The 14,387-nt window shown below is 38.7% G+C and overlaps 1 protein-coding gene across 2 annotated transcripts in view; it reads left to right on the top strand.

Moving 5' to 3' along the window:
• Positions 1-4,241: 4,241 nt before the first annotated feature.
• DHX40 (DEAH-box helicase 40) overlaps positions 4,242-14,387 on the top strand; it is a 52,594-nt gene continuing 42,448 nt past the window's right edge. Inside the window, exons 1-7 of one of the 2 annotated variants that reach the window (XM_060081988.1) lie at positions 4,242-4,363; positions 5,264-5,431; positions 6,457-6,602; positions 8,079-8,198; positions 8,398-8,625; positions 9,207-9,273; positions 10,460-10,591. In XM_060081988.1, coding sequence (XP_059937971.1) covers positions 4,312-4,363; positions 5,264-5,431; positions 6,457-6,602; positions 8,079-8,198; positions 8,398-8,625; positions 9,207-9,273; positions 10,460-10,591 — 913 coding nt within the window. In that variant the 5' untranslated portion in view covers positions 4,242-4,311. Of the gene's footprint in view, positions 4,424-5,263; positions 5,432-6,456; positions 6,603-8,078; positions 8,199-8,397; positions 8,626-9,206; positions 9,274-10,459; positions 10,592-14,387 lie in introns of both variants that reach the window. The other variant, XM_060081987.1, reaches the window with a different exon arrangement.

The following is a 14,387-nucleotide window of genomic DNA, read 5'->3' as shown; positions in this document are numbered from 1 at the left end:
TATGCCTCTTTATGGCTATTAAGAAGGGTGAATAATATAGTTGTGCATTCTAATATTCACTGAATGCACACATGAATGAATGAATGAATAGGAAGTTAGAGTACCCATTCAGCTTTTATTTGAAAGAGTTCCTATTTTACTGATAGAATAATGGGAATGCCACACATTCATGCACGATTATATGCATATGTGTAAAGCATCAATTTTCATTGATAATGACTAAAAGTGTCTCAATTTTTATTAACCTCTCAATTAAATAATATTATTGATGAATGATTAATGACTGCTTGGTAAGTGGCCTTGTGATACTCAAATCTTAATATCTGGACACCAAAAAAAAAAAAAAAAGAGAGAAGAAAGTAGGATGATGTTTTTTACTTTTGAACTGAAAGGTGGGTACTTCTCTAAGTTCTATGATATGGCCATCTAAACATTTTCCTCCAAATGCCTAAATGGCTAACATCCTACATGCATGTTAATAGAATATGTAACGAGCATGGGGTCCACTACCTCACTCATAGGAAAATTCCCTATTGTTTCTTTCTAACTCTGGTTAGGGAGTGAGGTTCTTCATGCTTCCATTCCCTCCAGAACGTACAAGCTCCCCTCTCTCTTTCCAGGCTTACATGTATCCAGGACTGCTAAGTGACTAACTGGTCACAGTTTTGGTTTTTTATTTATTTTTAAAAGGAGAAATGGTCTACACTTCAGATGGCTTATCTTCTTGAATGCCTACCACTAGAACTTTCTAACGAAAGATTCTCTTTCTCTTGCCTACTTTGAGGGCTCCTTATTCCTTTGATCAGTTCTTCCTTTCTCATTACATTCTCCCTTCTCTCTGCCCTCTCTAGGCTCATTCTTATCTGTCTGAGAGAGGCAATAACCAGTTCTTCAAGCATGCACAGGAGGCCCTGATCTTGGCATTTAGGTTAGCAGTGTCCTTGGATCTTTGTTTCTGCTCTGGTGAGGGCTGGGGCGGAAGAAAGGTCTTTAGTTTACCAGTAAGACAGAAATAAAGGAGGGAAATAGGGAGGAACAATCAGATTCATATTTTGGGATACAAATCTGTCACAAATGCAGATTCATTCATTCAAAGTCATACCTGCTTTGACTAAAAGTTTGTTCTCTCTCTTCCAGACCTGCATTCATTCTCAAAATGTGAACTTGCTTTTTCTCCCTCATCAGTACCTCTCTGTTTCAAGTCTCCTAAACACACCTTCTAATTATACCCCAATGATACCATTGACCATGAATCATCACACATACACTGTAGCAGCAGCATCTTTTTCTGGCTATTCTCTTCTCTCCTTTCATTTACCTTAATTAATTCTAACCATACATCTCCAAATGCATTAAGTACCTTTTCAGTTTGCCCTCTATTTCTCTTCCCACCCACTTACAGTCTGGCTCCTATCTACTTCTCTTTACCAGACAACTATTGTTTTGGTCAAGTTTATGGATTAAAAAAAAAAATACTGGACTTCCCTGGTGGCGCAGTGGTTGAGAATCTGCCTACCAATGCAGGGGACACGGGTTCGAGCCCTGGTCTGGGAAGATCCCACATGCCGCGGAGCAACTCGGCCCGTGAGCCATGGCCGCTGAGCCTGCGCGTCCGGAGCCTGTGCTCCGCAACGGGAGAGGCCACAACGGTGAGAGGCCCGTGTACTGCACACACACACAGAAAAATCCATGAACTTTGACACTATTGCTCACTCTCTTGACTTCCAGTTATGATTAGCTTTCTACATGCTGCCATTTGTCTGGTGTTTTTGACTTTCTGTATTTCATTGTATGAATATCTTTGATAATTTTCCTTTCTACCCCAGTTAAACTATAACAGTGGTTCTATACTCTCCTTTCTTTCTTGAAGAGGATTTAAAATTCTACTCCATTTTTAAAAATCTAATACTGAGCCTCTTTCCTGTCTTCTGGATTCTCTGAAGTAGATTGCATAGATTCAAGAACATTTTGAAAGACTGCTTATGAAGCAATAGCAGCAGGGTGCAAGTCATACTTTTCACACTTCTTTGATTATCATTTCCTTCAGGTTTAAAAAAAAATAATTAATTAATTTTTGGCTGCGTTGGGTCTTCGTTGCTGCTACTTTTTGTTGCGGTGCGCCGGATTCTCATTGTGGTGGCTTCTCTTGTTGCGGAGCACGGGCTCTGGGCACACGGGCTCAGTTTCTCCGCGGCATGTGGAATCTTCCCGGACTAGGGCTCGAACCGGTGTTCCCTGCATTGGCAGTCAGATTTTTAACCACTGAGCCACCAGGGAAGTCCTCCTTCAGCTTTTTCTTTTTCTACCCAAAGATAAAAGGAAATAGATTCAATGTTGTTGAGAACACTGACTTTTCTTCTCAGATTAAACCCATGTATTTTCTATTTTCATTCTATATTTGTATCTTGTTTGCCATTGCAATTTGTAAACTCACTGAGCAGGAAATAGTTGTTGTTCTTTCAATATGGAATAGCCCTAAGCACATGGTTATTAATGATGACATGTTTTAAACGCCCTTGGTTTTAAAGTCAACAATGTTAAACATCATTTGAGTTTTTCACTTTTACTTTTCTTTATTCTTGGCTTGCAGGTTTTATTCTGGATACTCTCACTATGTGGTTCTCATACGAGAATGGAGTCATTCTATAATAGTTGATTTACAAACATTGGAAGAAAATATATTAGCCACCAAGATTTAGATAATTCCGTCTCCCATTACAGTACAGTGGTATTAGTGTAACTTTGAAATCTAGTCATATTACCTCTGTTTTGAGGCAAATATGTGAGCTTTGATTCCCATGTATGAAAATTAGTGATAATAACCTACTTGTATGGGCTTTTGTGAAGAATAAGTGAAAAAATTTATATTACATGTTTGATTGCTAAGTGCTCAATAAATGGTAACTGTCGTTGGTCTGAAATTATTCTGCTCATTTTCTTAAAAGTGACTACCATGGCCTGTACTCACCAATATCTTGCCTATACTACAAATGTATTTTTGCTTTTTTTGTGGTTTTTCTGAGTTGTGATATTTTGAATTCTAACAGAATGCAGGATGTTGGGGGATTCCTTTAATGGATGAGAGAAATCTGGGATGTTCTCCTATTATCTCATTTATTCCTGTAGCTCCCAGGTTTGGAGATATAAAGTTGTTAGAAAGTTGCTCTCACTCACTTGCATTTTAGGAGACGTTAGTCCCATTTAAAAGGAGTTGGTATACATATATTTTAAATAAGCACAGAAAAATCTTGGGGTCCAATGACATCTTTTGAAGCCTGGTTGGTTAGGAGAATAGTGAACTTTAGTTAAAGTGACAGCTTGAGCTGTCTTTTTTGGCAGTAAGTGTTGGTTAATACTAACAGCAGGAATGATTGAAAAGTCCAAGAAACAATCTTCTTGCATGGATTTTGTTATGATTGACACTACTTACAAAATTGTAAGGTTCTATAACAGAAAGACCTGCTTCCCAAAGTACCTTTTCTGAAAATTCACCCCACCCCGATTGTTGTATATCTGTTTAATTTTTCAGTTCTTGTGGTTTCCAAGGAATCCACAACCATTAAAAGTGAGCTTAACTCCTCTGGAGATCAATCATTCATTCATCCATCAGCGAATTCAAAAAATATTGACGGTCCAGTTTGAATCACTTTGCTGTGCTCCATGTACCATGATTTTCTAAAGTTGCCGCCCTTGCGTCTAGTTGGGGGAAAGGGGAAGAAAATAAACATGGAAATAAATTAAAATGCAGGGTCCTATGAAGGAACTGGACAGCGTGGGGGACCTAAGTTTTGGACACTACGGAAATAGAAGTTCAGCTCTGCAACTCATGAGCTGTGTGCCTTGAACAGGTCATTTCAGGATGAACAAGGTGAGAATGTCGTGGAACACCGAACGTTAGGATGGTTCCAGCTCCTGGCAAAGGGTCACATCACGGTAGGTGTGTGAAGAAGGTAGGATAGGCTTGCAGTGACCACTGAGAAAAAAAGGTGTCGCCTGGCCCTTTTGCGCACAAGAGGAGAAACAGGAGGGGTCCCTTCGGGACCTCTGGGCTGGCTTCGCCGGCAGAGCCACAGCGCACGCCGGCGTTTGGCGGGAAACACTCGAGGGTGTGCCCTCTGCTCGGGGCTGGGTCGCGAGGGTTGGGCAGCTCTCCGGCTGCCTCGCGCCACGTCATCGAACAGCTCCTCCTCCCCTCGCTCGAGTCGCACGCGCGGAAGTAAACACCTTGACGTCATCAGGGCGCGTCTTCGCCTTTCCCCTCCCATCTTCCCAGAACCGTGGACGTGCTCATCTCCGCTCCGGGCCAGGTCTATGTCCCGGTTTCCCGCCGTCGCGGGCAGGGCGCCAAGGCGGCAGGAGGAAGGTGAGCGATCAAGAGACCTCCAAGAAGAGCGGCCTTCGGCAGTTCCCATCGCAGATAGAGGTGCGGTCCGCGGGACACTACGGAGGCCAGCGGGAGTTATGGCATGGGGGTTCTGGGGGGTGGATAAAAGTCCGCCTTAGGCAGGCAGAGAAGAGTAGGGGGAGAGGCCGCAGCGTTCTTGTCGCTCTCCAAGCCGGAGGCGAACTTTGCATCCAGTGAGGACTTTGGTCTAGAGGGGGGCGGTCCCAGACCCAAGTTGGGTGAAAACCCTGCTGGGGGACAAAAAAGTGAACCCCAACGCCGAAACGCGTTCCTCTCTTAAATGGGCTCATAAAGCCTTTGTTCTCTACCCATCCATTCCCGCCTCCCCCCCTCCGCCCCTTCGTCGGGCCGCCAGCCTGCCTTTGGGTACGGTATGAGGGAGCCAGTTTCCAGGAGCCAGTTTCCATGGTTACCCACCACTTGGCCTTCTGGGATATCAGTCACTCTGAACAGGGACCTAACTTGAACCGTGAATCAGAAGCAAACACAGGTGGCTTTTAATTCAGCTGAGAGTTTTTCTGCTGTGTTCCAGGTTTTGGTCTGTTGTTTAATAAAATTGGGTTTTGTTCTTCTGTATAGGTATGCTTGCAAATACATTGCCTTGTGCTAGGCTTAACTTTGTCAGCTACTTTGAGTCATGCATTAGCAAATGCTCAAGTTGATTTCACTAAAAAGTTGCTCTCGGTTTATAAACCCTTGCTTGCAAATTGGATGTAGGTGATTTAACTGAGGAGTCATGGGTTGATTATTTTCAGCCCTGAAATTCTATTGTTATTCCCTTTTCATTTTTGGGAGATTCAATCAGAGATATCTTTACAGGCCATTGAATTGCACAATTTTTTCCCCCTGTCATTACAGAAGAGAAAGGATGCACATCACAGGAGGGAGGAACTACTCCAACTTTTCCTATTCAAAAACAAAGAAAAAAGCTTATTCAAGCTGTGAGGGACAATTCATTCCTTATTGTTACTGGAAATACAGGAAGTGGTAAAACAACTCAACTCCCAAAATATCTATATGAAGCAGGTAATTTTATTCTGGGAAAATATTGGGAGTACTTTAAAAATATCCTCTTAAAAGCTAATAAGACTTCTGTATTACACAAATGCCCATCATTTGTTTTATAGTCCCAGTTCTTCTCTTGGCACACTGTCCCCATATCTTCCTTGCTTTTTTACGGTCTTATTTCGGATTAGTTGAAATGGCATTTTCAGTTATCATAATAATTCCAAATAGAATTATAGGTAGATGTTGATTCTGTGCTATAGAATAAGGTTGTCTTTCAGTAGACTGTTGACCACTGGGTACTGAAATAATTTTCAGAGGGAAGGGATATATTGATATCTGCTGCTGACATTAGTATTTCTTGGTTCTATCTCCAGAGTGTTATCAGGTAACTATTTATTCCTTGACTCTCCTAACACCAAGCCAACTAACAAATTATCCTTACGGTGTCTTTCCCTTCAGTACGGTAAAACTTTCTATCATAAGGTTGGTATAGAGCAAAATTATGTTGGATATTATAAAAATTTCGTAGTGTATGTTAACTTACTCTAATGCATCAAATCTAAGATGCCGTCTATTAAGACATACCACTATTTTACATATTATTAATAAAAAAAATGCCATCAGTTATAAGATGCATCTCCCTTTCAGAGATATTAAAATAGTAAAATATGCTTGTAGAATCTATGAAAAGTGGTATATTTAAACTTCTGTGGCAAAGTTAAATCCATTTTAGGAAGTGTGTGGAATTTTATGGATTCCTAGGGGTTAAAAATTCTTGGCTTACTCTTTAGAGTAAATCTTTAGACTGAAATTGAAAAAAATTAATTAACATATATACATTTAGAAGGGCTATTAATATGTATTCTTATTTTTAATTAATACTTAAATTTCCATGGTGCAAATGTAATACAGTGTGTTGTTAATTGTCAGAGTTTTCTTTTAGAAACACTTGAACAGTTTGTATTGATTGACCAGAAACAATTCAGCTCCAATGGGAAGCAATTGTTTACATTTTTGTGTTTTTTTACCTCTGGTTTTGATAGGGTTTTCACAACATGGTATGATTGGTGTGACTCAGCCACGAAAAGTAGCTGCCATATCTGTTGCTCAGAGGGTTGCTGAAGAAATGAAATGCACTTTGGGATCCAAAGTAGGATACCAAGTTCGTTTTGATGATTGCAGCTCTAAGGTACAAAAGTTTTTTGCTTGTATTTAATTAAGTACTGTAAATTTATCGAAAGAGTGAGAAAGTGATGAAAGATTTTGACTTCAAAATTCCATTTATATTTTAAAGAAACAAAGCCTCAGATTAGAATTAATTTGTGTTGCCCATTGTTAATGCTCTAGTCCTGGGGTGTCTAATTCATCCCATTTTCTCCCTTCTCAATTAGTTTATGTGACAGTTATGTTGATTTTTCACAGGACTCTCATGTATTTTAGCTGTAAGGATCCTTGGCATGTAACTTACATTTGTATTCTTTAAAAAAATTTTTTATTGCAGTAAAATACATATAAAATAAAATTTACCATTTGTATTATTTTTAAACCATTTTTAGGTGAACAATTCAGTGGCATTAAGTTCATTCATAGTGTTGTGTAACCACTACTGCTATCTATTTTCAGAATGTTTTCACCATCCCAAACAGAAACTGTGTATCTACTAAACAGTAACTCCACATTCCCATCTCCCCGCCCCTAGTCCCTGGTAACTTCTATTCTGCTTTATGTCTCTATACATTTCCATATTCTAAGTACCCTGTACAAGTGGAATCATACAATATTTTGTCCTTTGTGTCTGGCTTATTTCATTTAGCTAAAGTTTTCAAGGTTCATCCATATTGTATGGTTATATTCTTGAAGTCAGTGGGAAACTGACAGCTTAATGAACAAAGTCATTGAGCAAGTATTTATTGAGCATCTTCTGTATTCATGGCAATAGTTCATAGCTACAATTTACATTCCTTCAGGATTTCTTAATCCTGTACCAGATATAAAACAATCTCTCATTTGCCCTTGGTCCCTGATAGGAATGGCCATCAACAGTGGCAAAGAATGACCCCCCAAAATACTGTCTTTGCCTTCCTAGTGGTCACTGCTGGGGATTTTTCTTTCTTTTTTTCTTCCTTTGCTTTATGGATATCCTTGCTGTTAAATCCTCCTCTGGACCTTACTCTCACCTTGTTTTAATTCTAGTCAACTGACCCTATTTTTGTAACAGGAAAGTGGTCAAGGAAGAAGAGAGTGAGAGAAATGGTGCACCTACCTTTTCTCTTGAGTCCTCTAAAATAGCAGCTGAGACAGGGAGATGAATTCCATTTCATTATTGTTTTCCCACAACTTGCTTACCTGAAGTCATTGCATTATCTTAACCACTTTCCACTGACTTCATTGTATTTCCTCATTGGTCACTTTTGTTTGCTTTATCCCAGAATATTCACCTTAGTTCCTTATCCCTGTCTCTGTATAGATCACAAGTTTCATAATTTACTATCCATGTTATTAGACATGTTATTAGACTATTTTATGTACTCTTATTTCATCAGATTAGTTTGGTCACTTAATATCTGTACATCTGAGGGGGAAAATTTAGTTTGCAAAGCAGGGATGAATTTCTGTGATTTTATTTTTATGTATATGTTAATGTACTCTGCTGTTCGAACATTAGGAAACAGCAATCAAATACATGACTGATGGATGTTTACTGAAACATATTCTGGGAGATCCAAATCTTACCAAGTTCAGTGTCATTATATTGGATGAAGCCCATGAGAGAACCCTAACTACAGTGAGTATTTTACTGTATCGGTTATTTATTAGACAGTTTACTTCTTTTGGGTAGCTTTGTACTGTATAGTGAATTGCCTTCTCTTACTTACACTTTAATCTATTCAAATGGGAATCCTTTGGTTAGGAGAGCAAAATATTTAAAATAAATTGGTTGTTATGTATACTTGTGACTTACTAGAAATTTATTTTTCTTTCAGGACATCTTATTCGGTTTATTGAAGAAGCTGTTTCAGGAGAAGTCTCCTAATAGGAAGGAGCATTTAAAGGTCGTAGTGATGTCAGCAACTATGGAATTAGCCAAGCTCTCTGCATTCTTTGGAAATTGTCCAATATTTGATATACCTGGAAGGCTTTATCCGGTCAGAGAAAAATTCTGCAATTTGATTGGTCCACGAGATAGAGAAAATACTGCATATATTCAAGCGGTATTACTTGGCATCCTTTTTATGTCTTTTCTGTATCTATGATTCTAGTTGATTGAATAGCTTGATAATTCATTTGTCTCTATTATTTTAATGGCAGCCCTCATAGGTCCTAGGACTTTTTTTTTTTTAAGATTTATTATTTACTTATTTTTGGCTGTGTTGGGTCTTAGTTGTAGCATGTGAGATCTTCGTTGAGGCACGCAGGATCTTTTGTTGTGGTGTGTGGGCTCTTCCTTGTGGTGCACGGGCTTCTCTCTAGTTGTGGTTCACACGCAGGCTCCAGGGCACGTGGGCCCTGTAGTTTGCAGCACGCAGGCTCTAGTTGAGGCGTGCAAGCTCAGTAGTTGTGGCACGTGGGCTTAGTTGCCCCGCGGCATGTGGGATCTTAGTTGCCTGACCAGGGATCGAACCCACGTCCCCTGCATTGGAAGGCGGATTCTTTACCACTGGACCACCAGGGAAGTCCCAGGTCCTAGGACTTTCGAGAACCAAATTTAATTTTTCTGTGGAACTAGGGGAGGTGGTGGTGGTGGGGAGACTGTATTTCCACTAGCATATTATGCTTGTGTTTCTTGCTTTAGATTGTGAAAGTGACCATGGATATCCATTTGAATGAAATGGCTGGAGACATCTTGGTTTTTCTGACTGGTGAGCATTCAGTACCAGGTTTAAAAATTTCACTATTTGTACGAGGGAGTGGGGCACCATGATAGAGTGTTACCTTTGTTGGAAACTCTAGGCTCTACTCATGTTATCCTAGGCTTTAATGATTTTCTGAGTAGTTTTAGCTATTATATCTATTATAAGCTATATAAGGTAATTCTACACTGCCCTAGAAACCATGAGTCTCATTAGTAAACATAGGTAAAATACACTGACCTTTTAGTAGAAAGATATTAAATGGTAAACTATTCATGTTTTTAGTACTCTGTCTTATATAGAGCTGTTAACCACACTGAACGGTCCTGGATCTGAATGATTAATGTCATTAGTTCAAAGGACATACTACTTGCTCCTTTCTTCTGTGAGTGGTGGGACGGTACTCTGTGGTGGCAGTGCACAAGGGGTGGAATCCATGTCTCATAGACAAGCCTTGTTTGGAGGTCAAAAATAGAATAGTTACATCTCAGACGAGTGTGATTTTTCAAGTAGCAGCATCTTACTAACAGATGTGAGTAATTTCATGGCTCACCTCCTACACTGCCTTGTACCCATGTCAGAAGTGAGACATTGTAACAATCTCTTAGCCTTTTTGAGGTACCTAAGTATTTTGAAATACACCTAAATGTAGTATCTCCTGGACTAGCCTCCCCTATGGTAATGATTAACTTTATTGAGTCTTCCTCAAATATACCATATTAGCAAGATGAAAGGCTTGATGATTATAAACATTTTTCTTTTTTTTTTTTTTGTGGTACGCGGGCCTCTCACTGTTGTGGCCTCTCCCGTTGCGGAGCACAGGCTCTGGGCGCGGAGGCTCAGCGGCCATGGCTCACGGGCCCAGCCGCTCTGCGGCATGTGGGATCTTCCCAGACCAGGACATGAACCCATGTCCCCTGCATCGGCAGGCGGACTCTCAACCACTGCGCCACCAGGGAAGCCCGATTATAAACATTTTTATTCCTTTAGAGATTTAAATTCCCTTGGAAACTTTCTTCTATTTTTAATTTTATTGTTGAGATTGAGTACAATTTATGTGTTCATCTACCTTAGATCAAATGAGAGATTTAAAATAACTATTATGTAAAACCACTATTAATCTAGAAGGGTTTTTTTTATTCTTAAATTAATTTTGCTGTTCGGTTGCTGACATTATTTTCTCCCCTCATTTCAGGTCAGTTTGAAATCGAAAAAAGTTGTGAGTTACTTTTTCAGATGGCAGAGTCTGTTGATTATGATTATGATGTCCAAGATACCACTCTAGATGGCTTGCTAATACTGCCGTGTTATGGATCTATGACAACAGGTAATTCCTCGCTAGAACAGAAAATTTGATTTTTAAAGCTTTTCATTGAGTAATAACATGTATACAGAACAGTGTGCAGATCTTAGGTGTTTAGGTCAGTGAATTTCACAAAGTGAACTCACGTTTGTAACCAACACCCAGATCAAGAAACAGAGCCTTAGGAGAACCAGTCAGCATCCCTTTGAGAGAAGTGATTTTTTTTTCTTGAAATCTTTTCACATTCACTTTTTCAAGACCTTGGACATCTATTCTATCCCCCTTACTATTGTTAAGAGTGGCCTATGTCTTCTCCCAGCAGAACAAAAATATTGTTGGTAATTTTTTGAAATTAAGGCTATAATTCCTTGATAGTAGTACCATAAGTCAAATCTGATTTGCCACTGCCACGGAATTTCTAGAAATTTTATATATCCAGATATATCTGAAACAAACCAGTGGATTGTTTTCTTTTTATGTAGCTACACACATTAGTCTACTTTTCAAGTACGATGTTCTTTTTTAAGTTCAAAGAGCAAATGCAAACTCTTATCATTCTATTTGTTCATAATAAATGTTGTTGAATGAGGTTTAGAATTTGTTTTATAAAACTATTTTATTATGGAATTTGACTTGTAAAAGCAAAGGGGAGTTAACCTGCAGTCTCCTATTTGAAGTTTGATTGGGATTAGCATTTAATGTAATGCAAAAAGCATTTAAATGTCTTTATATTTTACGTGTAGTTTTGTTTTTGTTGAGTAGGTGGTTCTTATCCTTATATTACGAAAAAAGTTCAGGAATATATGTGTTGGTAAATAACCATAGACCATGTGCTATTTTGGAAATCCCTTTTGTGATGATATTGGGCCCTTGCTCTCAACATTGAGATCTATTTTAGGTTTTTACATCTTCAAGGGAATTTGTAGGGTCATTATTAGATATTTAATGTTCTCATTGTTTTTTTTGAGATTTTATCTACTAACTTTTATAATTTTATAACTGATAAGATAATTCAAAACCTGTTGCAGTTGCTTTATTAACTATTAACAATATATATATATATATTTCTTTTTCTATATAAAGTAAATAATTTCATTCTTTCCATCTTACTGCCATATTGAAAATAATGTTCTCTATCTGCCATTGCTTCTTGATTATCTTCCTGAAATTCAGTTTTTGTACTATTAAAGGTTGCTAGTGACCTCCTATTCCTCAAATACCATGGCTTTTTTCTATTTGTATTTTGATTTTGTGTTAATATAAGTCTCCTTAAATGCTGTTGTTTAGGATAATTATTTTGGTTCTCCTGACCACTATTTCTATAAGGCTGCTGTCTTCCCACCCTCCCTGGCCTTTGTTCCCTTCTGAATGTGACTGTTCCCTAAGGTTTCATCCTTAGCTTGCTGTTTTCTTAGAATTCTCTGTTTTGGAGAGCTTGGCTCCTGGGATTCACCTGTCACTTTGTGATGACTCCTGAAAGCTGTCTCAAGTTCAGTCTCCTGCACTCTAGACCTGCTGGGTCTCACAGGGCTTTCTGGTCTGTGCATCCTAGATCATACAGTCCAAACAAGTGGCAACTCCTACAGGTTTTCTTTTACCTTTATCTTGCCCAGATCATTCATTTTTCTTTTTTTTTTCCTCATTGTCACCATTAGAATTGGGATCCTCAGTTTGCTTTCCTGAGCTGTTAACATATCCTGCTAACTTGTTTTCCCTGATATAATTTACCATCCTACCTGCCATGATAAACATAATCTTCCAAAAGCACAGCTCTGATTGTGTCAGTCTCCTGTTGGGTACCTTCAGCCATTTCCTATCGCCAACTGAATTATAATGCGAACTTAATAACTTGGTATTCATTATCCTTCCAGTATGACTTCAACCAGCTTTCGGCCCTAATTCCCAGTGTATGTGATTTTCTTTGTTGGTGTATATGCGTAAATGGTAAAGATGCGGGATTGGGTGTGAGTAGAGCCATTATTAAAGGGTTTTGTTTGTTTATTTTAGTTTCCCTTCCAGTTCCAAGGACACTGTAAGGGTGAGCTACTGGTGATCCATTATGATCATAACAATATTTATTGTAGCAGTTTATAACAGTGCAAAGAGGCATTCAGATGGAGCTGATGAGGTACTAAGTAATGGGTGAGGTGGAGTTGGATGAAGTAGGGAGAGGGTGGCAGGTTCCTGGGATCTAAGGCTTTCTTTCTAAGCCTGCTAAATACAATATAGCACTTATTTTCTTTATTATTGCTACTTTGGGTTGTGGGGAGAGACACATAACATTATCATGTTATTTCCTTTATTTCCTATTAGCTTCAGGGACAGAAAACTTGCACTTGGGAGTGAGGAGAGGGAAGAAGAGTTTCCTGCTTATAGCCTGGAGTGAGGGGGTACAAATGGACCTAGGTTTAGTGAATAAGTAAAAATTATGAGGTGGATATTTTATATTTGCTCTTATTTCTGGGCTAGCCATGAGGGTGGCTGACTGTTTTAAAGGGACATCTTAAAATACTTCCCTACTTGACATCAAAAATTTTCATCTGTCAAATGTGAAGAGGTGCTGTGGTATCCCTTCTACTACCAGGGTCATATGACCCTGCTCCCTGGGCTGAACTCCCCCAAGCCCCACCCTTTGCAATGTTCACTCAAGCTCAAAATGTAAGAGAGATTTTTGATTCCTTTTCTACCCACAACATTTTTGTGACTCTGTGTTTGCTCTTTCCTGAACTTGTACTCCTCCTTTCCCTTTTATTCTCCCCTTTCACTGGTTGAAATATGCTATTTTGTTTCACAAGTGCAACCAACTCCATAAAAACCTTTCCTGATTTCCCTCCTCACAGCTGGTTTTTCTATCTTCTTCATTTGAACCTCATTGTGCTTTACTGTATCTCTTGTGGCACTGAACACGTTTATCTTGTCTTACGATTGTCTCACCCCCTCTGTGAGATTGTGAACTTCCTGAGGACAAGCACTAAACATTGAAAAAGTCCTGACTAAGTATTTGTTAAATTGAGTTCCAGATTTTTTACTTTCTGCTGGATTCTATTAATGTCTTACACCAAACACTATGTCTGAACCTTTTTCTTGTTTCTTTCAAACCTTTTCCCTCTTCTGACTTCCCCCTTTTTGTTTAGGTCTTATACTCCTTCAGGTTGGTCATGCATTTAGGGAAAGCTGAACCCTCACAAAAATTTATGAACTGAAATATACCTGTTACTTCATAAGTGACAGTTATTTGCATGGAATTAGACACTTTTACCACTGATGTAATTATCTAATTCAGTGCTTCTTAGCCTTTTGTGGAGGGTGGGGATCTCAGATTTTTATTTTTAAGTAATGAAAGCCTGGCTGTTTTTCTAGAAAAATGCACATATACCCATATATATATATTTGCATAATCAGATTTTTTTATTTTACAGATAGAGGCTAAGTGATGTTCCTGAGGTCACATGGTGAATCTGCATTTGATAACTGGTTATTTATTCAGTAGTGGAGGATCTAACAGTACATGTATTTCCAGAATAGATGAAGAAAAGGAGAGGAGCTTTACCTTGGATTACAACATTTTAAAAGGGGAAAACCTACTCATTTAGATTATTGCATAAATCCAAAAATAGTTTTTTTTCTTTCTTCTGCTTGCAAACCAAAGATATTACTTCAATATAGCAAGTACCAAGTGTCTAAGATAGTTTCCTTAAATGTTAAGATTAAAGATGTGGGGGAATAAGGCTAGTGAGTTTCACATAAAAACTTTTAGTCTATGTGGAGTCTCCCCAAATGGGAAAAATTTTCTTCTGTCTTAAAAAGAAATATATACTTT

Source organism: Mesoplodon densirostris, chromosome 18 (genome assembly GCF_025265405.1).
Source record: "Mesoplodon densirostris isolate mMesDen1 chromosome 18, mMesDen1 primary haplotype, whole genome shotgun sequence".
In the NCBI taxonomy this organism is placed as follows: Eukaryota; Metazoa; Chordata; class Mammalia; order Artiodactyla; family Ziphiidae; genus Mesoplodon; species Mesoplodon densirostris.
Note: the sequence above shows the minus strand (reverse complement) of the source record. Positions and strands in the feature narration are given on the sequence as shown.